Source organism: Heptranchias perlo, chromosome 28 (genome assembly GCF_035084215.1).
Source record: "Heptranchias perlo isolate sHepPer1 chromosome 28, sHepPer1.hap1, whole genome shotgun sequence".
Classification (NCBI taxonomy): Eukaryota; Metazoa; Chordata; class Chondrichthyes; order Hexanchiformes; family Hexanchidae; genus Heptranchias; species Heptranchias perlo.
This window is the reverse complement of record NC_090352.1, coordinates 20,631,052-20,657,317: the sequence shown is the minus strand read 5'-3', so window position 1 is coordinate 20,657,317 and position 26,266 is coordinate 20,631,052. Positions and strand designations below refer to the sequence as shown.

The following is a 26,266-nucleotide window of genomic DNA, read 5'->3' as shown; positions in this document are numbered from 1 at the left end:
GTTCAATTTCAATGAAATTCCAAGAAATTAAAATAGCACAGCTGATAAATAAAATCAACTTTGAACTAAGGAAGGCTCTTGTTAGAACATTTTTTAGCCAAATATCAATAATTAGTATATCAGGCAAGATGATCACAAACCAGGAAATTCATAAACTAATCAGTTTCTTCAACATTTTTCTGCATGTGATACTGACAATTGAGAATAACTGGTCGACAAGGAATAGTACCAAAGGATACCTTTTCCTCCCCTCTCTTGGTAGTATAATATTTTCTAGACATAATGGCCCCGATTTTAGCAGGGCTGCGGGTTCTCGGCGGATGGGCTAGCGGGCGCGTGGGTAATGCGCCCGGTGAAATTAGTGGGTTTCCCGAGCGATCGTAGCAGGCAAACCACTAATTGGATCCACTTACCTGCTCCTCCGGGTTCCCCGCTGCTGATCTGCGCGTCGGGCGGGCTGCGCATCCGCAGTAAGATCTGTCAGCTGGAGGCGCTCTATTTAAAGGGGCAGTCCTCCACTGACAGATGCTGCAACCAATAGCAAAGATGACTGCATGGAGCAGCCCAGGGGGAAGGCTGCTCCCAGTTTAATGATGCCTCACTCCAGGTATCAATACATGGGGTGAGGAGGAGGGGGAGGACAGAGATCTGCCACCCGGCGGGTGGGAGGAAGCGGCCCGCCTCCGCCACCAGGAAGGCCTGGCTCGAGGTGGCAGAGGGGGTCACCTGCGCCACCAACATATCGCCCACCTGCACACAGTGCAGGAGGCGGTCCAATGACCTCAGTAGGTCAGCCACAGTGAGAACACGTAGTCTTTCCCCTACACTCCGTCTGCCACATCACTGCCCCCACCCCACATCTCCTTCGGCACTGCCAACACTACTCTGTCACATCACCCCTCATACCCACTCAAACCCCATCCTCATCTTACCTGCACCTACTCACCTCGCCAGTACTCACCCCGCCACTACCACGCAACCCAATCCTCATACAATCTCATGGCTCTATCCCATTCTCACCCTCTCGTGCATCTCTCTCACGGCCAGCCTCACTCAACCTGCCACCACCTGTGCTGCAGCCACAGGGCATGCATCACATATGTGCAGTAGACAGCGTAAGGCAAACGTGTCGTGAGCATGAAGGGGATACACAAGGGTGTTTGAGGGTTTGTCATGGTTGTTACTTATATTGAATTTCAGATCAACTCACACCACACATTATATTGGCACCACTACTGCCATGTCTTCGCGAATCCTGTCCGGTTTGTGCAATAATGCCCGCTCCTGGGTATCACTATGAGGACCCACCACTGATGCCACCCATTGTGTCACTGCAGAGTGGGTGTAGGTGTATTTGCAGGGCTCTTCTGCGCAGACGACAGAGACATCGGCGATGTCTCCGGTTGCACCCTGGAAGGCTGCGGAGGAGAAGTTCGGGAGGGCAGTGGTGACTTTGACAGCGACAGGTAGGAAGATGGTGCATGGGCCAGCCAGGAGCAGCTCGGCATGAAAGAGGCTGCAGATGTCCACGGCTACATATCGAGTGACTCTGAGCCTCCGTGTGCACTGCTGCTCAGAGAGGTCCAGGAGACTGAGCCTCGGTCTGTGGACCCTGTGGCGAGGGTAGCGCCCTCTGCGACGCATCTCTCTCTGCGGTAGCCCTCCCTCCTGCTGTACAGGTGGATGTGTCACAGCACTCTGTTGTGGAGCTCCACGTGTCAGAGGTGGATGGCGTGGATGGCGAGGCTGGTGATGCTGTTCGCCCTCCGAGGAGGTCATGACTGCAGCTACGGTGGCCCCCATCCGCAAGATGTACATCTGAGGGGGTCCGCAAGGTAGGTACATGTCTCCGGACCCTGGGGTAAACGTGCAGGTTGGTGACTTTGATTTTCAGGAGGAGGGTGGTGGAGGCCAAACTTTGTCCCAAGTGACAGAGTGGCCTCCTGCAATGGGTGAGGGTCTCTCCACCCCCCCACCCCCACCTGTCAAATGGACCTTTGCAGCTGCCACAGGCTGACAGCTGCAACACGTCCATTCGAGCTGGGAGTGTTTCCCCCAGTGTGGGAAACAGTCCCATGTTGTTCAAAAATCCCACATAGTCCCTTAATCAGGTCAGTTAATGACCTGAAATACCTAACTAAATATTGTCAAGTGGCATCCCGCTGGCTTTAATTGCCTGTGGGATTCCCACCAGCGGGGGCTGCGCGCGCACGCCGGCGCGTCAGCGGGGAACCTGGAAGTGGGCGGGATCCAGTCCCGCTCCTGGATTTCCCGATTTTCGGGGCCCCCCCGCCGAGAACGCACCCGATAGCGGGTGGTAAAATCGAGCCCAATGAAAGAATTCTTAAAATATGGTCTGTTATGTGTTTTAGCAGATCTAGTGGTCGATTTTAACACAACCTTTTTAAATTGTCTCTGCTGGGTCCTTCAGCTTTCAGTACAGACAGAAATCAACTGTGTAAAACAGACAAAAAAACAATGATCACTGGAAAATTGTATGCAGCACTGGCAACAAATCAACTGACACTGGGGGAGCTGCACTGGCAACAATTCAATTGACAGTGGAGGAACAGCACTGGCAGTGAACCAACTGGCACTGAGGGAGGAGCACCGGCCATGAATCAACTGACATTGGGGGAGCAGCACTGCCAACGAATCAACTGACACTGGGGGAGCAGCACTGCCAACGAATCAACTAACACTGGGGGAGCAGCACTGCCAACGAATCAACTGACACTGGGGGAGCAGCACTGCCAATGAACTAACTGACACTGGGGGAGCAAGTCTGGTTAAAGCAGTTTAAAAATCAGCATATTCTAATTTTTCCCAGTTTCTTGCCTGGATATCTCACCAAGTAAACATCACTGCTTGCATTCAACACAATTGTTTATACCATTCTACTTCACATGGCAGTGTTCATACAGGTTGAAACAATACTGAAGCTGGATCATTATTTTTGTACATATTCACTTAAGTTATTATAAATTTGAAGGTCAACTACAAAAATCTAAAAAAGTTAAAATAAATGGTTAAGTGAAAAAAAGTTTTTTTTTTGTTAGTGCAAAGTTACTTCATAATTTCAGTCGGAATTTAAGTATCGTTAAATGAACTCTCACGATCCACAAATGCCACTCTCCCAGGTTCTCTGAAGCAACATCTCAATTGACTGCTGGCCAGGTCTAACTCATCTCAGAGTAGGGGTGCATTGTATCTCCAATATTGGCACAGGAGAAACATGTACATCCCCTCCTCCCAACTTGTGCCTGCGCTTGCAAGGCCATTGTTAAAGATCCCCTTCAAATACGGTCACATAAAACGTGGACCAGGAATGCGGTATTACTTTCCTTTCAGATGTGCAAAAAGCTCCACATGGAGCTTGTTCTCATAAAAGAAAATGCTGAAACAGTATCATCACAGTAAGTATCCTTTCAGCAAAAGGTCACGAGCATCAGGATGGATTTAGAAAAATCTTAAATAAGGGGAGAAGACAAATTGATGAGGGACAATTCATAGATATATTTTAGCTTTACTCCAAAGCAAACAGCACCAACAACTAAAGGTCAATTTAGTTTTTGTGACAAACTGCCGGCTCACAGTGGAAAGGATATCCAAGAAGATCCGCATTTAGACACAGACATCAAGTTTTTACAGAGCTGCAAGAAAGCAGACAAGATCCCGAAAGGACTCCAGATCACGAACCCACTCAGGTCCACATACAACTCGGATTACGCTGAGAGACTCTGCCGCCGTACCTCTCGCACACTCCGCAACCATCTCATACACCAACTCTACAGCAGACGCCACAACCTCGAAACCAAGATAGAGTCCATACTCTCAACCTGTACTCAGGACATAGCAGACCAGCTACGTTATACCGCCAAACAGACGAGGCAACGGAACTACGCTGCCTACATGAAAACCAAGAGCAGGAAGCTTGAGAAACTCGGCATCACCACCAGCATCGACCAAGCTTCCCCTGGTACCACGGTTGCAACCACAGGGAAGTCGATTGTCAATTTATCCGACCACACCCTTCAAGCAGACGAAATCGAAGTTCTCAGCCGAGGGCTCAATTTCTGCCCCACTACCAAAATGGATCCCACTAGTCTCGCGGCGGACACAGAGGAATTCATCAGGAGAATGAGGCTCCGGGAATTCTACCACAAACCCCAAGATTTCAGCAGCGAACCCAATGAGACAATCGACGATCCGGAACAGCAGACAGAGGGATCCGCGGTACAGCAACCGAAGAGGAAAGAGTCAAACTGGACTCCTCCGGAGGGTCGCTGCCCTCAGCTGGACATGTATGCTCAAGCTGTCAGGAAATGCGTCAATGCCAGATTCATCAGCCGCACTCAGAAGACAGTCCAGAATATCACCCGAGCACAACGCAACGCCATCAACGCTCTCAAGACCAACCGCAACATCGTCATCAAACCAGCGGACAAAGGAGGAGCCATAGTCATACAGAACAGAACAGACTATTGCAAAGAAGCATACCGACAACTGGACAACCAGGAACACTACAGACGGTTACCCGCAGATCCGACCAAAGAACACACCCACCAGCTCAACAAACTGATCAAGACCTTCGATCCAGACCTTCAAAGCATCCTACGCACTCTCATCCCACGTGATCCCCGCGTGGGAGACTTCTACTGCCTCCCAAAGATACACAAAGCCAACACACCCGGACGTCCCATCGTATCAGGCAATGGAACCCTGTGTGAGAACCTCTCTGGATACATCGAGGGCATCCTGAAACCCATCGTACAGGGAACCCCCAGCTTCTGTCGCGACACTACAGACTTCCTACAAAAACTCAGTACCCACGGACCAGTTGAACCAGGAACACTTCTCACCACGATGGACGTCTCGGCACTATACACCAGTATCCCCCACGATGACGGCATCGCTGCGACAGCATCAATACTCAACACCAACAACAGCCAATCTCCGGAAGCCATCCTACAACTCATCCGCTTCATCCTGGATCACAATGTCTTCACCTTCGATAACCAGTTCTTTACCCAAACACACGGAACAGCCATGGGGACCAAATTCGCACCCCAATACGCCAACATTTTCATGCACAAGTTCGAGCAGGACTTCTTCACTGCACAAGACCTCCAACCAACACTATACACCAGATACATCGACGACATTTTCTTTCTATGGACCCACGGCAAGGAATCACTAAAGAGACTACACGATAACATCAACAAGTTCCATCCCACCATCAAGCTCACCATGGACTACTCCTCAGAATCAGTTTCTTTCTTGGACACACGAATCTCCATCAAAGACGGGCACCTCAGCACCTCACTCTACCGCAAGCCCACGGACAACCTCACGATGCTCCACTTTTCCAGCTTCCACCCTAACCACGTCAAAGAGGCCATCCCCTATGGACAGGCCCTGCGAATACACAGGGTCTGCTCAGACGAGGAGGAACGCGATGGACACCTACAGACGCTGAAAGACGCCCTAGTAAGAACGGGATATGACGCTCGACTCATCGATCGACAGTTCCGACGGGCCACAGCAAAAAATCGCATAGACCTCCTCAGGAGACCAACACGGGACGCAACCAACAGAGTACCCTTTGTCGTCCAGTACTTCCCCGGAGCGGAGAAACTACGCCATGTTCTCCGCAGCCTTCAACATGTCATCAATGAGGACAAACACCTCGCTATGGCCATCCCCACACCTCCACTACTCGCCTTTAAACAGCCACCCAACCTCAAACAGACCATCGTTCGCAGCAAATTACCTAGCTTTCAAGAGAACAGCGTCCACGACACCACACAACCCTGCCACGGTAACCTCTGCAAGACATGCCAGATCATCGACACAGATACCACCATCACACGAGAGGACACCACCCACCAGGTGCATGGTTCATACTCCTGTGACTCGGCCAACGTTGTCTACCTCATACGTTGCAGGAAAGGATGCCCCAGAGCATGGTACATTGGCGAGACCATGCAGACGCTGCGACAACGGATGAACGGACACCGCGCAACAATCGCCAAACAGGAGGGTTCCCTCCCAGTCGGGGAACACTTCAGCAGTCATGGACATTCATCCACCGACCTTCGGGTAAGCGTACTCCAAGGCGGCCTTCGAGACACACGACAACGCAAAATCGTCGAGCAGAAATTGATAGCCAAGTTCCGCACCCATGAGGACGGCCTCAACCGGGATCTTGGGTTCATGTCACGCTACACGTTACCCCACCAGTGAACAAATGTTATCTGTTTTTAATATAATGGGTCATTTGCTGGCTTTCTCTGCCTTCCGGATGTTTCTGCCTCTCTCTGTTTTTTTTCCTGTTTGTTTTTTTGTTGAATGTGTATTCGGGGGTTCTGCAGGTGACACCTCTCTGTCTGAACACGGTGATTGCCTTGGCAACGGGCAGTTGCAGGGGCAGTCTGTAAACACCATGTATTGTTCTGTGATGTATAAATGCGTAGACTTCAAGGAGCTCCTGAACATTTACCTGACGAAGGAGGAAGCCTCCGAAAGCTTGTGAATTTAAAATAAAATTGCTGGACTATAACTTGGTGTTGTAAAATTGTTTACAATTGTCAACCCCAGTCCATCACCGGCATCTCCACATCATTTGTGACAAGAGTTACACAATAAAAGGACAGCCCCAGATCTTTGAAGGAGGCAGGTCTTTGACATTAAATCAATGTGGATTTTTCTGTCAATAAAACTAGGATTCAACACATATTTTATGTTTCAAAACATCAGTTTCATTACTATAAAGGGAGACTTCTATTCCATAAGTTGTACTTAAAACAGAAATGTAACAAAAAAGGGCCACCACAAATTTAAAAAAACGAGTTCAAAGTACCTTGAACTTACACAGATTTTTGGGTCTGTACCATCTCTGCAGAATGTAACCCACTGGTAATTAGATTTAAAAAGACACCCCTCTCCTTTCCTAGGTGGCAAGAAAGAATTTGGACACCATAGCGCTACAGAGGAGTTCAACAAATCTCAGTCAATACCACAACTAGGGGAGTGCCTTAGCTATGTTGTCATTCTCAATGCATGCCTTCCCTGAAAAAAGAGTAGGCACCCCTATAACCAACAGGGCAAGGGCTATAAATCACGATTTCTCCAACTTAAACTTTTTTGAAAAAGGGGGGCGGGGGGGAAGAAGGAAAGAGATGAGAAAAGTTCACTTTGCATGTCTGGGGAGGAAAGACCTTTTCAAGGTGTGGCAATTTCTCTCCAAATACTCCAACTTAATAGCACAAAATATACCAAGGAACATTTTAAATATTTATATAGGGTACTTTAATGTGCATGATGCAAAAGTAACATCTTATGAGCTTTAGACAGAGGCAACTTGAAACGTTTCACATGAAGATCTGGTGGTTTTACTAGCATTTGAAAAAAAAACATACTTGTAATCATTGCACCCCAAAGGCATTGTCCAACAGCATTGTTACTGTCCCCAACCATTGATCACTGAGGTTTCATCGTAGTGTGGGCTCAAAATATTCAGCAAGATCCAGTTTCATAGTGTAGGAGGTTATTTATTACATCATGACTCAAGTAATACTTAACAATATTTTTTGTTAATTTAGCAGCATTAGTTAATTTTCACAGAAACAGTACAATAGTAGTGTTGATTAAGGAATAGTTGGAAAACTCCAACCTACTCGAAACCAGCTCCAAATTTGAAAGAAAAAGTACTGTCCAACAGTCCAAGCCAATAAATGTGTATCAGTTCAACCACTTAAATTAATTGACTGTTGCTTACACTATGTTAGCAGCAACACATTCATTCATCATGATATTTTTAGGTGGATATAGAGCTTGTTGTCACTGTTGTCTTCTGTCCATACACAGGTTTGAGTACTCATTTTGTATCATCTATTCCAGGTCTGTCCCTCTGAACTACAAAAAGCCAATGAGAATGAGTTTTGTAACAGAACTAGAGTGAATTTGATTTTGTCATTGGAAAGGCTAAGTGTCCCATCAAAAAATCAGTACTTACACAGGTAATGGTAGAAGAACATCTAACCACTGAGTCCTTGGATAGTCGTGCTATTTTACACCCCAGAGTCGTTCAAGCTTTTGTTCACCTTATGCAATGGTTACCAGCAATTAGCAAATCAAAATATCTTACACTGATTTAGCACACTATCAAGTTGTGTGACTATACCATCTGAGAAGATATCAACACTGTTGCTAAGAAGGTAGCATTGGTTCACAGTTAATGGTAACATAAAGACTTCCAGTTTACAACTGGATCTCAAAGTGCAGATTTAGTGTTAGATTGGAGAGACCACAGAAGCAAAGGATCAAAGTGAATTCTGCAAATATTATTTTCCAAGGAGGCAGCATGGTAGAAATTATTCTTCATATTAATCATTTAATTATTCTTTTTTATTTTATTATTCAGAGAAAAATACATACATTTTTTGTCACAGGGCACTTAAAGAATACAGGGTTTGCCAATATAGTGGAGCACATGGGGAACAAATTTTTTTGAGGTCTTGATAATCTGGCAACATGTCTAGGGTTTGGGTGGTGGAGAGGGACATAATGGCTCTGCTTACATAAGGAGTGGGTCTAGGAACGTTGGGTCATTGTCCTTTATGTGGCTTTAGGAGCCCAATCTTAATATTGTTATTCAATTTTTACTTATTCAACACTAATATATCTGCAAATGATTCAGGAATACCACACTGAATGAGTGTGCAAATATAAGTGTGGCTTCCAACAATTATATAGATTCAGCCCTTTTCCTAAAGTAGGATATCAATATGTAAATGATATAAATACCCATCTATACTCAAATACCAATTAGGGTTCCAAAACTTGCATCAGTGCCTCTGAGTTTGGGGTGGATGGGGAAAGAGAAGGCCAAACAGGAAAGAAAAATTCTGCTCAGGCTCCTGGTACTGATCATTATCCAATCACCCATGCTGGAAAATACATGTGTGTGAAAGACAGGTGAAGATAGGATTGGGTGGTGATTGAATAGCCTACCATCACTCACATGTGAAGAATGGTCACTTGGATAGGTACCAGAGGGCTCCCAGCAACAGTCAGCACCTTCAAGAGATGAGTGAAGGAAAAAACAATACAAATACCCAGCAGGGGTGCAGTAAAAAAAACATAAGAATGTCAGAAATTTGAATTGGACAACCTGTAGCAAACCAGTCAAGAGAGGAGAGGCCAAAGGTTTATCTCACACACCCCCTTACTTTAAGTGTTGATCAATTTTATTTTAAAAGTTTTTAAAATTGCCAGAGGTGCAGGGTAAGGCAAAACAGTGTCTAAACCTTGTAAATGAATTGTATATGGAGCTAAGCACCTCAAAGCACAGAAGGTTCACTTAAATTTTCAGGGCTAGCCTCTACAAGTAGTCTGATAGTGACTTTGAGGCCAATTTGGCACTAATCAGAACCAGGAAATGGACTCGCCATCACCTTTGAAGGTTCATCTGGGCTATCTTAGGGTAGCTCATTCCGTGTCTTAATAAACAATTTCCCCTTTCTAAGGAAATTATGTGGAGAATGCTGTCTAAGCTTTCACTGTCAAACTGGCAAAGCCACAGAGTGAAATCCTGATAAGATTGTATTGTCAGAACAGGATAAAATGGTGATCTAGAAAAGCACAAACTCCTCATTGTTGTTCTACTGGGATTAATGGGACTTGGCAGAGGTTTCTTTAAATTGCAAATTATAACCAAAGTGATTTTATCAAATGTGGATAGTGAGAAGCTGATCAGTACAAGTTGCTCAATAAGGTTGTTTCCAAGATAAAATAAAAATCTTTAAAATGTGAATTTCCCTTTTTAAACTTTTACTGATTAGGGATAATTGAGCGTTAAACTAAATTAACATCTGGTATGGATCACCAGAGGGGACATTTCTGGAAGTCAAGCAATTTCTGGAAATCAGCTCATTGATGTCCCACATGAGATTGCATACTACTATTCAGGTTTTACTGCTACACTGCAGTATGATGGGCTCTTTGAAATAACCTAGAAATACATCTCCACAGACAAGACTACAAATACTAGTAACTAAACATTGTAGATGTGTGCTGAATTAATCATTATACATTGATCTGGGCTAGTTCAGCACTCATCTGTAGTGTTCAGTTACCAGCACTTGTGGCTTTATTTGCCTGCGGTGGTATATTCCGAGGTGACATTGCCTTTATTTCAAAGAGGCCAATTTTCTGCAATCTTGTCAGCAAAACTTGAATACCACTGTGCAGTGAACAACATGATATGGATTCCAGAGGGAAGCAAGCATTGTTTGGAGTGGAGTTATTAATGTAAATTAGAGAATGCACATACCCCACAACACATTTCACAATGACCAATATCTTTATGGCGTTAGTTGTGCATATCCTACTCTAACAACATTGTTGGTGTTAAAAAGAAAACCTGGTGTCAGGCATTCTCAGCAGTCAAACCCAAGTATTACAAATAGGTGACAATTAACAGTACTGAAGTTAAGTTGGTCTGAATTTCAATAGCATTAACCCCCTAGAGAAGGCTTTTAGTTTTGGACAAAGGTGAAGAGGGTTTTGGAAGAATTTCCTTCTGCAAGCCTCCGGGTGCAATTATTATTCATTGGCCTCATTCTGTACAATTCAGTTAGAAAAAGAAAAAGAAAATTGTGAAATAGAAAAATAAAAAAGTCAAGAGAATTTAAAAAGGAGAGGACCTTTTAATTTGTTTTGGATCATAATGAGTGTCCCCATACTTATTATTCTGTGATCTAGGTTTTTCCTTTTAAAAAAGAAGATATATAAAAACTAGATAAACCTATTGTTTCCTGGTCCATAATATTATTCTAATCCACAATGAAGCAGCAATGAAAACATATTAAAAGTAATTAATGTAATCACTAAATAGCAATGAGCCTCTGATTACTTATTACAATCAGTTATCAATTACACCCCTTAAAATAATCCCTTCAAAAACAGCTAACATTTTCACCCAACTTCACTAAATGGATTCTCAGTGCAAACCAGAATGGAGATAAACAGATATGCAAGACAAGAAGTCACATAACTGTTAGCTTGGTTTAACATAAAACGCATGGCCAACAAGATGGAAAGCCAGGAGTCAAGAATCATTTTCTCCACACATCCATATGCAGCATAATCATCCTTCATATTTTTTTTTTTGCACCTTTACTGCTACAGTTGGCACTAAAATGATCTGCAGCAATCAGAAGCAAGAGACGTAAAATAAGGTAAAAAGGTTTGCCTTAAAATAAAATAATTATAACATGTTATGCTCCTACAGTACATCAGATTTGCTCAGTACTGGCAAACAACATTTCCTTGGAGAGAATGGGAAGGTGGATTCTACCAATTCGGGCCAAATGAAATGGGATGTAAATCCCATATACAACCCTTAGCATCACATTTTTTAAAAAAACTGTCCAGGAGAGATCTCCATGCCGCAACCTATGTTGCTGGTTGACTGCTGTGGTGGCTGCTCCTTCCTTGGTTGCTATGACCGCTGCTCTGTAGGTTTCATCTGAATGTCTCCAATCTGAAGTCAAACCAGAATCAGGGGTCAGTTAAATAAAACTATTAAACACTTTTACAGGAACTATTAAAAGTGACAACCATAGATGCTGGAAGCATTCATAAAGCTGGAGTGATACTGAACAGCATTCCACTTTGATGCTAATATATAATAGGGTGGCAGGATGAAAAGCAGATGCAAGACCACTATTACCAGTCATTTCAGAATACTTTGCCTTATGAAAAATGCAACTTAAAATTTAATCATGATGGTACTCTCTCAAAATAATAATGACTCATTTTGGGAGTAAAATTTCTCCACATGCTAAGCAGAGCACAAAAGGCGATGTAATTAAAAAAAACTGTTCCCTGCTCTACATTTATACCACCGTTTGTACTAAGCTTAGCTCACAATGCAATTTTACCAACGTGTGTGTTAATTGTTTCCTTCAAATTCTCATTTACAAGATGGAAATTAATGGTGACTTCAAAAGGAAACAAAAATCAGGAGAGATGTAAAATGAGCTGCTGATTCGCTATCACCTGTTTGATACAAGACAAAGTTAAAATCTGCACCAGTGCAGGCTGATTTCAGCCCGACCTACTCTGGAGCGAATCAGAGCGAGGCTCCCAGGAGGGATAGTCTCACACCACTTTAGTTTGGCACCTACAAAACTTGGAAAAGCCCCAAAATAGCTGACATGGACCCAAAAACACTGACAGCTCAACAGACAACTGAAAAACAGTCCTGAATAAAGACCTTGGTCAAAGCCACTGTTTTAACATGACTGAATTCCTTTTTACATTGGCTTTCAGAATTTTTAAATCAACAATTTATATTTAAACTTGAAGAAAATGCAGCCCTGATGGCCCTTAAATAACAGACCATGGGGTAAACTTTAACCCCACGAACAGGTGGGTTGGTCAGTAAAATCTTTTGAGGAGGCTGCAGGCCTTGTTATTTTTAAACTTGAGAGCAGAGATTCCCTGGCCTTCTGCTTCATGCCACGTAAGAGGAGGAGAGAAGGCCCAGATCAACAGGTAAGTGCCTTTGTTGTACTGCTTGTGGACCAGGAGTGTTTCCTCCAGGCCCAAGAAGCTTACCTGCCGCAGTCAGACCCTCGCGATTGACCGACGCCCCCCCCCTTCCACCCCATGACTGTGCCCCAGATGACCGACCCCCCCCCCCCTCTCCCCCGCCCCTGATCTAAGGCTTAACTGCTGGCATCCGCTCCCTGGCTGTTCTCCTGTCCGACTGATAGCCAGCCAGGCGGGAAGCCGAGGGAAAAAAAAAAACTGAAAGACGTCCTTACGTCAAAATGGTAAGGATGTCCGGGAAACCCATACTTCTGGGTTTCCCGTCAGGAAATCCACCCCCCCCAATCCCACCACCCACGGCTCCCCATTAAAATTTACCCCGATAAGAAGTAACCCAGATGCAATGATATTTTCAGTAAAGATCATGGTTTTAAAATGATTATGCCCCTTTAAATAACTGGTCGTCTTCAGCCGAGAGTTAAATTATACAATTGTAATATTTATAGAGCTATTTAACAATGCAAGAATCGGACATTTAGTGGTGAATCTCCCATCAATAGACGTTACTAACATATGCTGTATTGCTCGAGAGGAGGGTTGGATTTAGGATGGAGAAATTGCAGGGACATTTGTTCCTACCTCAACGTTGGACAGCTGGAGAAGGCAGCAACAGCAAGATTGGGAATTTTCTAATTTTAGTAATGGCAGTGCAGAAGTATGCAGTAGTTGAAGCAGAAGTATGAAGCATGATGTTCCGTATTATAGGGAAAAAAACTGTCACATGGATAAACAGACAAAACTGAATACAAGGTACACTGGTATGGTCGAGGTCAAGTAGCTTATTCCCTCGAGTTCGTTGCTTTCTACCACTTTGTGGTATATTGGAACACCATTTGCATCACTAGGCTCCCTCCAATTGAGTCGCAAATGTTGGTCACCAGTTCTGTATTCTATCATCCCAAGTGTTTGATACCATAGCATCTTAAAAAGCAAAACTATTGTCCCATTTCCTCAATATCCTATAGTGTTCAAAATTATATGAAGGGTTTTCCTAGAGTAGATGGCGAGAAACTGTTTACACTGGAAGGAAGGTTGGTAACCAGAGGACACAGATTTAAGATAATTGGCAAAAGACCCAGAGAGGAGACGAGGAGAATTATTTTTACACAGTGAGTTATGATAATCTGGAATGCACTGCCTGAAAGGGTGATGGAAGCAGATTCAATAGTAACTTTCAAAAGGGAATTGGATATATACTTGAAAAAGAAAAATTTGCAAGGCTATGGGAAAAGAGCAGGGGGAGTGGGCCTAATTGGATAGCTCTTTCAAAGAGCCGGCACCAGTACGATGGGCCGAACGGCTTCCTTCTGTGTTGCACGATTCTACCCAGTGCAAGCCATAAGGACCAAACATCTGGTGAGCGCGCTCCGAGGGGCAAGGGTAGGAAGTAATATGTAGCAGAATGAGAAAACCAGAAGAGGGAAGACATGCCGATATGAACAACAAAAATGAAATACATGCTAGGATTGCCGATAACTACAGCAAGTGATCACGAGGACCAGGAGAGCCAGCACTAATCCATTGAATTTTATTTGGGAAGGGAAAGAGGGGAGAAGAAAGAAAGTTTAAAGTACTGCTAATAAACTTATTTTTCCACACTTATAAGCAGTTTTGGGTTTTAACCTTTTCTCGACTGATTGACTATGAATGTTAGGTGATCTAATCGGGACGAAATGACTGCAGGCACCTCGGGCTGGTTGAAGCTGTCTGGACCGTTATGTTGGTGTGGGCAGGGTGGATTTAACCCTGTGCAGTCCTGATCACTGAGAGTCAGAGATAAATTGCTTGCAGCCAGCTCCAGAACAACGGGAAGTGTCAAATTTACACAAGCATTCCGAGGCCCGTCTGCTCTCCCCGCCTTAAATGCGAGCTAGAGATTTCTATTTGTTTCAAGTCCTTGAGGCCTATCACAGCTTCAGTGGCAAGTCCTGGGACATTGGGACCGGTTCTGGAGAAGGTGGGACCTGTACAAGCGGGACGGGTTATACCCAAGCAGGACCGGGACCAATGACCTCGCAAGGATGTTTGCCAGTGCTGTTGGGGAAGGTTTAAACTAGAGTGGCAGGGGAATGGGAACCTGAGCGGGGAGTCAGAAGGGAGTAAAGTTGAAAGCAGCAAGAGAGGGGGAAGTCCAAGGGGAAATTTACAATACAAACAGTACAAACAGTTGTTCAAGAACAAGTGAAAGGGAAAAGCATAGAGCAGCAGAAAGAAAGTGTACTTTAGGCACTACGATAAACTGAAAACTAGAAGGCGTAAAGCGATTAACCCAGCATCAAAGCTGAAGGTCAGGCTAGGGTGTGTGGCCCAACTAAGAGTTCTATATACAAACGCATGGAGTATAAGGAATAAATTAAATGAACTACAGGTTCAAATTCAAATTGGAGGGTATGACATGATAGCTATTACAGAGACATGGCTGCAGGATGGTCAGGATTGGGAACTAAATATACCGGGTTATAAGGTCTACAGGAGAGATAGGGAAAATGGAAGAAGGGGAGGAGCAGCCTTAATGATTAGAGATGAAATTACTTCAAAGATAAAGGAGGATATAACGACACCTTATGGGTTGAATTGAGAAATAGGAAAGGATCTAAGACTATAGTGTGAGTTATGTATAGGACCCCTGGCAGCAGCTCTGAAGTGCGAGATTGTATAAATGCAGAGATTAGACAAGCATGTAACAAAGGCATAGGGGTCTTAAGGGGGGACTTTAACCTTCACATAGATTGGGAAAAGCAGACTAGCAACTGTCAGAAAGGTAGTGAATTTCTTGAGTGCGTCCGGGATAGTTTTCTACAGCAGTATGTCCTAGAGGCAACAAGGGGGCAAGCCATACTAGATTTAGTAATGAGTAATGAACCAGATTTAGTTAACAGCTTAGCTGCGTGAACATCTATCCAATAGCGATCATAACACGATCGAGTTCAATGTAGTGTTTGAAAGGGGAAAAAAAAGTGAATCAGCTGCTAAGATTCTAGACTTGGGTACGGCCTACTTCAATTGGATGAGACAGAGACTGTCCATAGTAAACTGGGCAAATCTGTTAATGGGTAAAACGACTGATGATCAGTGGGAAATGTTTAAAGAAACATTTAACATGATACAGAACCAGTTTATACCCCTGAGGGGCAAAAACTCTACGTGCCAAAAAAAAGCCATGGACAACTAAAGAGGTAAGGGACAGTATAAGACATAAGGAAAGGGCATACAAAAAGGCAAAAAATGGCTCAGATCCTGGCGAATGGTAAAGATACAAAGATCAACAAAGGGTCACAAAACAGATAGTAAGAACTACAAAAAGAGAGTATGAAAAGAAACTCGCAAGGGATATCAAAACCAATACGAAGAACTTTTATAGTTATATTAGGAAAAAGAGGGTGGTTAGGAGCAGTGTTGGTCCCTTAAGAACTAAAAGTGGGGATATTGTCATTGACATTGGGGAAATGGCGGACATGTTGAATAATTAATTTGCGTTGGTATTTACAGTAGAAAGAGAGGATAGCATACCGGAAATTCCAAGAAAACTAATATTGAATCGGAGACAGGGACTCAATAAAATTAACATAAGTAAAACAACAGTAATGAAGAAAATAATAGCACGAGAGAGTGACAAATCCCCAGGACCAGATGGTTTCCATCCCAGGATTTTAAAGGAAGTAGGTGAGCACATTGCAGATGCCCTAACTATAATCTTTCAAAGTTCTCTAGATTGGAAAATTGCACATGTCACTCCGCTTTTTAAGAAAGGAGAGAGAGGAAAACCAGGGAATTATAGACCAGTTAGCCTAACATCTGTTGTGGGGAAAATGCTGGAGTATATAATTAAGGATAGGGTGACTGAACACCCAGAATTTTCAGTTAATCAGAGAGTCAGCATAGATTTGTGAAAGGTAGGTCGTGCCTGACAAACCTGATTGAATTTTTTGAAGAGGTGACTAAAGTAGTGGACAGGGGAATGTCAATGGATGTTATTTATATGGACTTCCAGAAGGCATTTGATAAAGTCCCACATAAGAGACGGTTAGCTAAGACAGAAGCCCATGGAATCGAGGGAAAAGTACAGACATGGTTGGGAAGTTGGCTGAGCGAAAGGTGACAGAGAGTAGGGATAATGGGAAGATACTCACATTGGCAGGATGTGACTAGTGGAGTCCCACAGGGATCTGTCTTGAGGCCTCAATTATTCACAATACTTATTAGCGACTTAGATGAAGGCATAGAAAGTCTCATATCTAAGTTTGCCGATGACACAAAGATTGGTGGTATTGCAAGCAGTGTAGATGAAAACATAAAATTACAAAAGGGATATCGATAGATTAGCTGAATGGGCAAAACTGTAGCAAATGTGAGGTCATCCACTTTGGATCAAAAAAGGATAGAACAGGGTATTTTCTAAATGGTAAAATGTTAAAAACAGTGGATGTCCAAAGGGAGGGGTTAGTGTCATGAACAGGTGCAGAAAATAATCAATAAGGCTAATGGAATGCTAGCCTTTATATCTAGAGGACTAGAGTACAAGGGGTCAGAAGTTATGCTGCAGCTATACAAAACCCTGGTTAGACTGCACCTGGAGTACCGTGAGCAGTTCAGGGCACCGCATCTTCGGAAGGACATATTGGCCTTGGAGGGAGAGCAGCATAGGTTTACTAGAATGATACCCGGACTTCAAGGGTTAAGTTACAAGGAGAGATTACACAAATTGGGGTTGTATTCTCTAGAGTTTAGAAGGTTATGGGGTGATCTGATCAAAGTTTATAAGATGATATTAAGGGGAACAGATAGGGTGGATAGAGAGAAACTATTTCCGCTGGTTGGGGATTCTAGGAGTAGGGGGCACAGTCTAAAAATTAGAGCAAGACCTTTCAGGAGTGAGATTAGAAAACATTTCTACACACAAAGGGTGGTAGAAGTTTGGAACTCTCTTCCGCAAATGGCAATTGACACTAGCTCAATTGCTAAATTTAAATCTGAGATAGATAGCTTTTTGGCAACCAAAGATATTAAGGGATATGGGCCAAAGGCAGGCATATGGAGTTAGGTCACAGATCAGCCATGATTTTATCAAATGGCGGAGCAGGCATGAGGGGCTGAATGGCCTACTCCTGCTCCTGTATTCCTATTCCTGTTATTTACGGGGGTTGTGTTTCAGTGTTAGTCAGTTCTCAGCTCTTCCTGTCACCTTCTGCTGGTCTTATGAAACACCCAGAAAGAGAACAAGCTGGAATTCAAAATTCTGTGATGGAGACAGATGGCAGACAAGGGACAGACGGAAGACAAGGGAAAGATGGAAAGGAGGTTCCTAAAACAGCTTTTATGGCTCTGGCTGTCATGTCTCCTGCACATGTGCTGAAATATCACACGGAAAAGACAACGACTAGAGTCATAAAAGCTGGAATTTATATTAGGAGCTACAATGTGTGAACAATGACGCACTGTCGCTTCTGCATGTTTTTTCTTTGATTGCAAAATATTAGGCATGGCAGAACAATGATTTGTTTTTATGCAATTGCCCAAGAGACATTGTTAAAATGCTCAGAGTTCGGATTGCATCATCCCACAGCAAATATCTAAACTGCAGTCATCAACCTCTTCCTCAAAAAGCCCATCCTCGTTCTAGCCATCTTCTTCAACTCTAGTCTATCTGCTGCTAGACATTTTCCTCTGTGGATTACCCCGCACAGAGCCCTACTGGTCCCAACGTAGCCAGTATACCGTCAAGCAATGGCTTCTCCTTGCTCCTCCAGTCATCTCTGCCGCACCCCTTTGTTCCATCTTTGGCTTTTGCCTTTTCCTCATTTACATGTTGCCCCTTGGCGACAATATCCTTAGGTGTTGGGTCAGGTTCCAAGTGTATGCCAATGACACCCAGCTCTATCAGTCCACCACCGCCAACTACACCACCACTTTGTCACACTGCCTGCAACACCACGGCATGAATGAACCATAAGATCCTCCAATTCAGCACTGGGAAGACCAAAGTTTTCCTATTTGGGTCTTGCTTAAAACTCAATACTCTTGCCTCTGACTCTATATTCCATTCTCACTGAGCTGCTCCTGTCCCTCAACATATCAAATTAAAATACTGCACCTTCATTTACAAGTCCTCCATAGCCTCGTCCTACCGTACCTCCTCCAGCCACATGTCCCTCCAATACTGGTCTCCTATATATCTCCGCTCTTTGCTCCACCGTGGCAGACCTCAGCCGCAATAGTGCTACTCCTCGAAGTCCCTTTGCAAAGCCTTGCAGCTTTAAAAGCCTGCTCAAAACTTATCCTTTCAACTTTGCTTTCAGTCATCTACCCCAACTCTTCTATTACTGTTTAGCATGGGTTTCTCCCGTGAATCATCTTAGGACATTTTCTACATTAAAAGGCACAAAACAAGTGCAATTGTTGTTGAAAAGAGATAGTCAGTTTAACCTCAGGGGTGGGGAAACTTTTAGAAATGATAATCCGGGACACAATTAACAGTCACTTGGACGAGGGTGAATTGATTAGGGAAATCCAGCACGAATTTGTTAAAGGCAAATCATATTTAACTAACCTGATAGAGTTTTTTGATGAGGTAACAGAGAGGGTAGATGAGGGCATTGAGTTGATGTGGTGTATGTGGATTTTCAAAAGGCGTTTGATAAAGTGCCACACAGTAGGCTTATCATCAAGATTGCGGCCCATGGAATAAAGGAGGCGGATCAGAATTGGCTAAGGGACAGGAAACAGAGAGTAGTGGTGAATGTTTGTTTTTCGGAATGGAGGGAGGTGTACAGTGGTGTTCCCCAGGTGTCAGTGCTGGGACCATTGCTTTTCTTGATATATATTAATGACTTGGACTTGGGTGTACAGGGCACAATTTCAAAGTTTGCAGATGACACAAAACTTGGAAAGGTAGTAAACAGTGAGGAGGATAGTGATAGACTTCAAGAGGATATAGGCAGGCTGGTGGCATGGGTGGACACGTGGCAGATGAAATTTAACACAGAAAAATGCGAAGTGATACATTTTGGTGGGAAGAACGAGGAGAGGCAATATAAACTAGAGGGCACAACTCTAAAAGGGGTACAGGAACAGAGAAATCTGGGAATATATGTGCACAAATCGTTGAAGGTGGCAGGGCAGGTTGAGAAAGTGGTTAAAAAAGCATACGGGATCCTGGGCTTTATAAATAGAGGCATAGAGTACAAAAGTCTGGACGTCATGATGAACCTTTATAAAACACTGGTTCAGCCACAACTGGAGTATTGTGTCCCGTTCTGGGCACTGCACTTCAGGAAAGATTTAAAGGCCTTAAAAAGGGTGCAGAAGAGATTTACTAGAATGATTCCAGGGATGAGGGACTTTAGTTACATGGATAGACGAGAGAAGCTGGGGTTGTTCTCCTTGGAACAGAGATGGTTGAGGGGAGATTTGATAGAGGTATTCAAAATCATGAAGGGTCCAGACAGAGTACATAGAGAGAAATTATTCTCATTGGCAGAAGGGTCAAGGACCAGAGGACATAGATTTAAGATGACTGGCAAAAGAACCAAAGGTGACATGAGGAAAAACATTTTTACACAGCAAGTAGTTAGGATCTGGAATGCACTGCCCAAGGGGGTGGTGGAGGCAGATTCAATCATGGCCTTCAAAGGGGAACTGGATAAGTACTTGAAAGGAAAAAATTTGCAGGGCTACAGGGAAAGGGCGGGGGAGCGGGACTAGCTGGATTGCTCTTGCATGGAGCCAGCTCGGACTCGATGGGCCGAATGGCCTCCTTCCTTGTAACCTTTCTATGATTCTAGGAAGAGTTTGCGATAGAGTCACTGGAGGGATTCTGCTATAAACCAAATTTGGTTCATTCACTGAAACTCAAGCTGTGCAATGAAATATCCATAATTACTTGATGAAGGATTGCTACTTGCCTGGACATGAGGAGGTGCACTCAAGATGTAAACAACAGCATCGGCCAAATCCTCTGCCTTCAGACACTAAGAAAAAGAAAACCAGTCATCAAATATAGCTGGAGATAGCCAACAGATAGAAGGCAAATATACATTTAATGTTGAGTCTATATTGTGCTAAAATGCCAAACTCAATCAATATGGCAAAGAGCAAAATACCTTCTAAGGGAAAAGTATATAATCTTTTGAAGCAGAGGAAGGTACAGGAGTATGGGGAGACAGCAGGACAATGAGATTAGTTTTGGATTTCTCTAGCAAAGAGTCAGCAGAGGTACGATGGGCTGAACAACCTCTTTTTGTGCTTTAAACTGTAATGATTCTTAGATTTCTTTGGACCCCAGCTGATCATTTTGCCCAATATGAAGGACAGCTGTCCAATCCCACTAAATCAAAAGCAAAATACTGCGGATGCTGGAAATTTGAAATAAAAACAGAAAATACTGGAAATACTCAGGTCAGGCAGCATCTGTGGAGAAAGAAACAGAGTTAACGTTTCAGGTCGATGACCTTTCGTCAGAACTACAAGAAGTTAAAGGTTAAACATTTTTAAAGCAAGTACAGAACCATGCAAAGGGTTGGGGAGGGGAGGAAAGAAAAAAAGGTAAGGTCTCTGATAGGGTGGAGGGCAGGAGAGATTAAATGACAAAAGGGATGATGGTGCAAGGCAAGGAAGGTGATAATGAGACAAGAAACAAAAGATGGGTCTAGAGGAGCTGTAAATGGCAACATCAGAACCATTACCAGCACCTGCTGTCTGAAAAAAAAAGGGAGCAGTGGTTATAACCTGAAGTTATTGAAATCACTGTTAAGTCCAGTCACTTTACAACCTTCTGGACGACCTGAAATGTTAACTCTGTTTCTTTCTCCACAGATGCTGCCTGACCTGCCGAGTATTTCCAGCATTTTCTGTTTTTATGTCCAATCCCACTGATATACAGGAAATTGAGATATATTTTACAAATGGTTTCAATGTGAACAAATAAAAGTTCTCTCATGTTACAAAGTTAGGGGAAGGCATAATCCCTCTATGTGGGCCTCACTGCCACAGGTATGGGTTCCAGGACCAAACACTGCTGGACTCTTGATCATCTTAGCTCTAAGATGCACTGCTATTTGGGACACTTTGTAGGTGAAAAGATTTGTTCCAAACTTGAGGAATCTGGCACACCCAGCACAAATCATACCTTCTACAGGACTAATTGTAGACTTGCCCTTGCCAGAGACATTTAGAAAACAGCAGGAAGAATCCACAGTTCATCATTTATAACACTAAGAGCTTTTATTATTTCACTAGAAATAGCAAATAGCAGAAATCTTCCCCCATGGGGGCTATTGAGCTATGGAGCTATGAATTGTTCAAATTGAAATGTATCCCATGGGTGAACAGGATAATCCACTTGCTCCTCTAGCATCTGTAGATATGTAATTCACCATGGTACCTCTCTACTTGTACCACTTGAGGTCTAAAATCTGATCAGATCATGTTTCAGTCACTTTTAATTCCTCTCCCGTCTTTATGTAAAGCAGCTTTCACCTCTTCATTTGATTTTATCTATCCTCTTAAAAATCTCCTTAGTGGGAATAAAAGGTAGAAATTATAGGTTAGTAAAGCACCCACAACCATTCTTTTAATAATATATAAAACAGCTATTCTAAATTTCTAGTTTCCTGATCTTTTTTGGCACACAATATTATAAAAATACAATTCAGCGGGATAAGAGGGCCAGTTTTCATCTACAAGTGTCAGTTCTAGATGGTTAAGAAGTGATGCAAATCCTGTGAGAATGGGAAAGTTCTAATTGCGTTCAATTTTCTGGTGTGAGCTCATTTGAAGAATTATTCACAAAGCGAGGTTATCATTAGGTGTCCTCACACAAGGACATGACGCTCAGTGCCAATGGCTCCTGCTGGTGGATTAAAAAAAATAATTGCATGAATAGTTTGACCCTCTAACCGCAGACCTGCTAAATTGTAGTGCACAGTGCTGAAACTAAAAAAAAGACTCCTGCCTGGTTGGTAAAATCATTTTGATCCCTAAAGATTTACACACACACACAAACTGGAAGCTGATAATGGCACAACTGGTGATTTCCCCCCCCCTCCAACCCAGAGGGAGGTGTTATCAAACTGCATGGAGATTTAAACAAACTCTCAGTGTGATATTGGGTTGGGATGATACTAATAAATCGGGGTTGAAACTTCAGTGAGTACTGAGGGAGCGTTGCATTGTCGGAGGTGGAAACAAGAGAATATGGTTACATCTTATGCTAAATCACATTACAACATGCACATTAGCCTCCAGCCAAACTCAATAAAGATGAACCATCTACAGCTCTTACAAAAGACCCTCTAAAGTACAAAACTTCACAAATCAACCCTCAATCAACCAATAAATTCTTGCAAAATTCCCGCACCATATGTGTTCCTATACAATGCCAAAGAATCACAACAAATATGCAAAATGAAGTTCACTGGATCCTTCAAAGAAACACAAAGATGCAATGCTCATTACCCTCGTGAGGCAGGTCTACACAACTCATTCACTTGATTAGAAACTGAAAATATTCCTATTGAGTATCTGCTTCTGCCTTCCCAAAGCCCAGCTCAGCACAAGAAATTAATGTTATATTGATGGTTCTGGAGGCTGCCCTGTTGGCTCAGTTGCTAAATGCATCTAGCCAGTATGGAACTGAACTCTACAGACCAGGAATGTCACATTTCCAGTTTCTGGCCTGTACCGAGTAGCTGATTATAGCCACCCTCAGCACTGGGGATGGGGAGAAGGACAAACTCAGCCAATAGCCAAACTCAGCTGCAGACCGCAAGTGTTAGCTTGGCTCAGTGGTAGCACTCTCGCCTCTAAGTCAGAAGGTCGTGGGGTTGAACCCCACTGTGAACTTGAGCAACTAATTTAGGCTGACACTTCAGTACATACTAAGAATGTGCAACACTGTTGGAAGTGCTGTCTTTTAGACAATACGTTAACAGGCAGACAAATCCTCAGTTTCAGGTGGATGTAAAAGATCCCACGGTACTATTCAAAGAAAAGCTGGCAAGTTTTCCCGGTGTCCTGGTCAGTGTTTATCTCTCAACCAATACCACTAAAACATAACAGCAATTACACTTCAAAAGTAATTAATTGGCTGTGAAGCACTTTGGGGCATCCTGAGGACGTGAAAGGTGTTATATAAATGCAAGTTGGTTCTTTCTTTATAATTTAATGACCACTGCTGAAAAGAGGTATACGTATAGACTTCAAGCCAATGGCAGGATTGGAATTAGCTGCGAAACTCCTACAGTTGAATAGTCTGCCACTGTCTAGAATACACTGCCGAGGCCCGCATGAAGAATGGTCAGTTGGACTGACGATGCCTGTGGAACCATAGTCCAGGTGGAGTCAGGGTCTTCAGGAGAGAAGGGCAAAAAAAAACTGCCTGCACCAGTCCATTCCATTCTAATTGCGGCATGTTACATAATGGAATTTACATAGGATTCCCACTGTATCTTCAGTCAATTGGATTACAGATTGAAAAGGTTAAAATATGCAGAAATTAAGATATTAGGTATATGAGAAAGTAGAAGAAGCATTTTAAAATACATAAATATCAGGGTGTTCATTAGAGCTCACTGGACTTCCTACAATCCCTGAACTAAACTCGACGCCTTGACGAATTTCTCGAAGTAGGTAGTTTCATGTGAAATATGTAAGACGAGCACTCCAGAAGCTTTATAGTCTAAATAGCCTCCAGGGATCCTGTAAAATCTAAGAAACCACAGAAAGATCTGTACTTTTATCCCTTTTGAATCCTTTTAAGAAGAAAGCAATATCACTGATGTAGAAACCCAGGCAATATTATCTGTCAATGAGAGATTCTCAATTCACAAAAATAGTGTGCCAACATTCCAACAACTGGGGCTCTCCACATACCAGGCTGCCATTTTGATACGTGACAAGAATCGGAAATCACCAATCGGAAATATGATATCAATTAACAATTGCCTTATAAACAAATTCACAAATACACTTGGAGACTAAATATTGCCAGAATCACAGTTTCACTTTAAATACTGCTGCTAGACACTGAATTGAATAGAGTTCTCCACAATGAACATTCCTATTTGACACTTCAAAATTAGTTGGCTAGTCTAATTTCACTGAAGCACAAATTGCAACACAGTACCAATTACAAGTTGAATCACTGAATACCGAAATCAATGGCTGAACAGTCAGGTGACCCTTGCTGTCCTTCTCCCTGTTGATCTATTTAAACAGTTGCATTGCATCTAAAATTGCTGACCTCCCTCCAAATGCTGTACACACAAAAATAACCCTGATGTTTCAAAACAACCAAAAAGAAATCAATCAGGAAATGCTTTCAGTCTTTTTTTGGCTAATGAATTTTGACACTTGGTTTTCATTTTGTTTGTGCAATATTTAAAATAGCCAGGTCAGAAAAGTTGTATGTATTAGCTGATCTTCTGTAGCATTGTTCACTGGTAGTCTGGGATGTAAAGCACATTTATGATGTTTGGCTGCTAAGATAGTGCTGTATTTAACCTGGCATTTCCCTTTAATGCCAGTGTCCAGGCATTCTTTGTGGGGAAATGGTTTAAATAGAGACATCCCAAGGTTAATTAAAAGCTAATTGCTCAGAGAAATTTCTGTAGATTGACAGGTGGTCGTAAAACCCCAGCCTCCGTCTTTGTGAAGAGGCCAGGTTATCAAGGTTAGAAAAACCAGCAGGAAATAACTAGCTTTCTTCCATTTAAAAAAACTTCTGTTGCTTTGAAGTGTGATTGATGTATGCCGGATGCTATTCATTTAAAATAGATACTATTGAATCTCCGGTGGTGCTGCTCATATGAAATAGCTCATTTACAAAGTGCAAGACAATTGTATCATGGAAAAGACAAAGTATTATCTGCTTCACTATCACAATTTCTAGGAGACTAGTAACACATATTTTGTTCTTGATGACCATGGTAGGAAGTACTCATAAGCAAACATAATTAAAATTAATTATAATTAACGTGATATTTCTCAATGGTATAATCCCAGATACTATACTGCACGGCACATGTGTGGACTAAGCAGGAACAGAAACTATGCTGGGAACCTGCTTTTATTGTGTAAAACTATCCAGGAAATAGGTCTTTTACAAAGCAATCTCTCCTTTATAAAAATGTATCCAACTTTATTGGCATCATTGTGAGTTGTCAACATTTCTGTATATTAACGATCTGTCAAGTATAATGTAGCACCAGTATTTTCAATCAGGTTCATGATTCACAGATGGGCAATTATTTTTGTTGTTATATAGCACAAGGATAATAATATTTGAATACATTGGGGACGTTAGTTGCATTTAAGCATCAAAATCAATAATATAAGTAGATTACAATTTTGTAACTTGTTCCAATAATATAAGGGATTACGGTCAGAAAGCTGGAGACATGTCAACTGTCAGCAATTTGGCAGCCGAATCCATGTGTCAGTGTTTGCTGACAAAAAAATAAAAAATTTCTGGAAGGACATTCTCCCGGACCCCCCACCCCTTAGAAATGCACGACCAGCTTAGTGCCGTCAGCATTTGGATTTCTCCCTTGAGACTGTCACGTACTTGTGTTTTCTCCTCCCTCCAATTTGAGGGAAGGAATGCCATGTATACCTGCGCTGAAGTTACGAAAACCACTTAACTATTTGT

General features: G+C 42.9%; 1 protein-coding gene across 4 annotated transcripts in view; it reads right to left on the bottom strand.

Annotated features, from left to right (window-relative positions):
• The window catches only part of dhrs11a (dehydrogenase/reductase 11a), a 127,754-nt gene that overhangs the window by 40,303 nt on the left and 61,185 nt on the right, over positions 1-26,266 (bottom strand). For 2 of the 4 annotated variants that reach the window (XM_068008182.1, XM_068008183.1), the window contains 2 exons: positions 20,523-20,588; positions 7,288-11,548 (listed from right to left, as the gene is read on the bottom strand). The exons of the other annotated variants lie outside the window; for them this stretch is intronic. In XM_068008182.1, coding sequence (XP_067864283.1) covers positions 11,507-11,548; positions 20,523-20,588 — 108 coding nt within the window. In that variant the 3' untranslated portion in view covers positions 7,288-11,506. Of the gene's footprint in view, positions 1-7,287; positions 11,549-20,522; positions 20,589-26,266 lie in introns of those variants that run through there. 4 annotated transcript variants of the gene reach the window in all.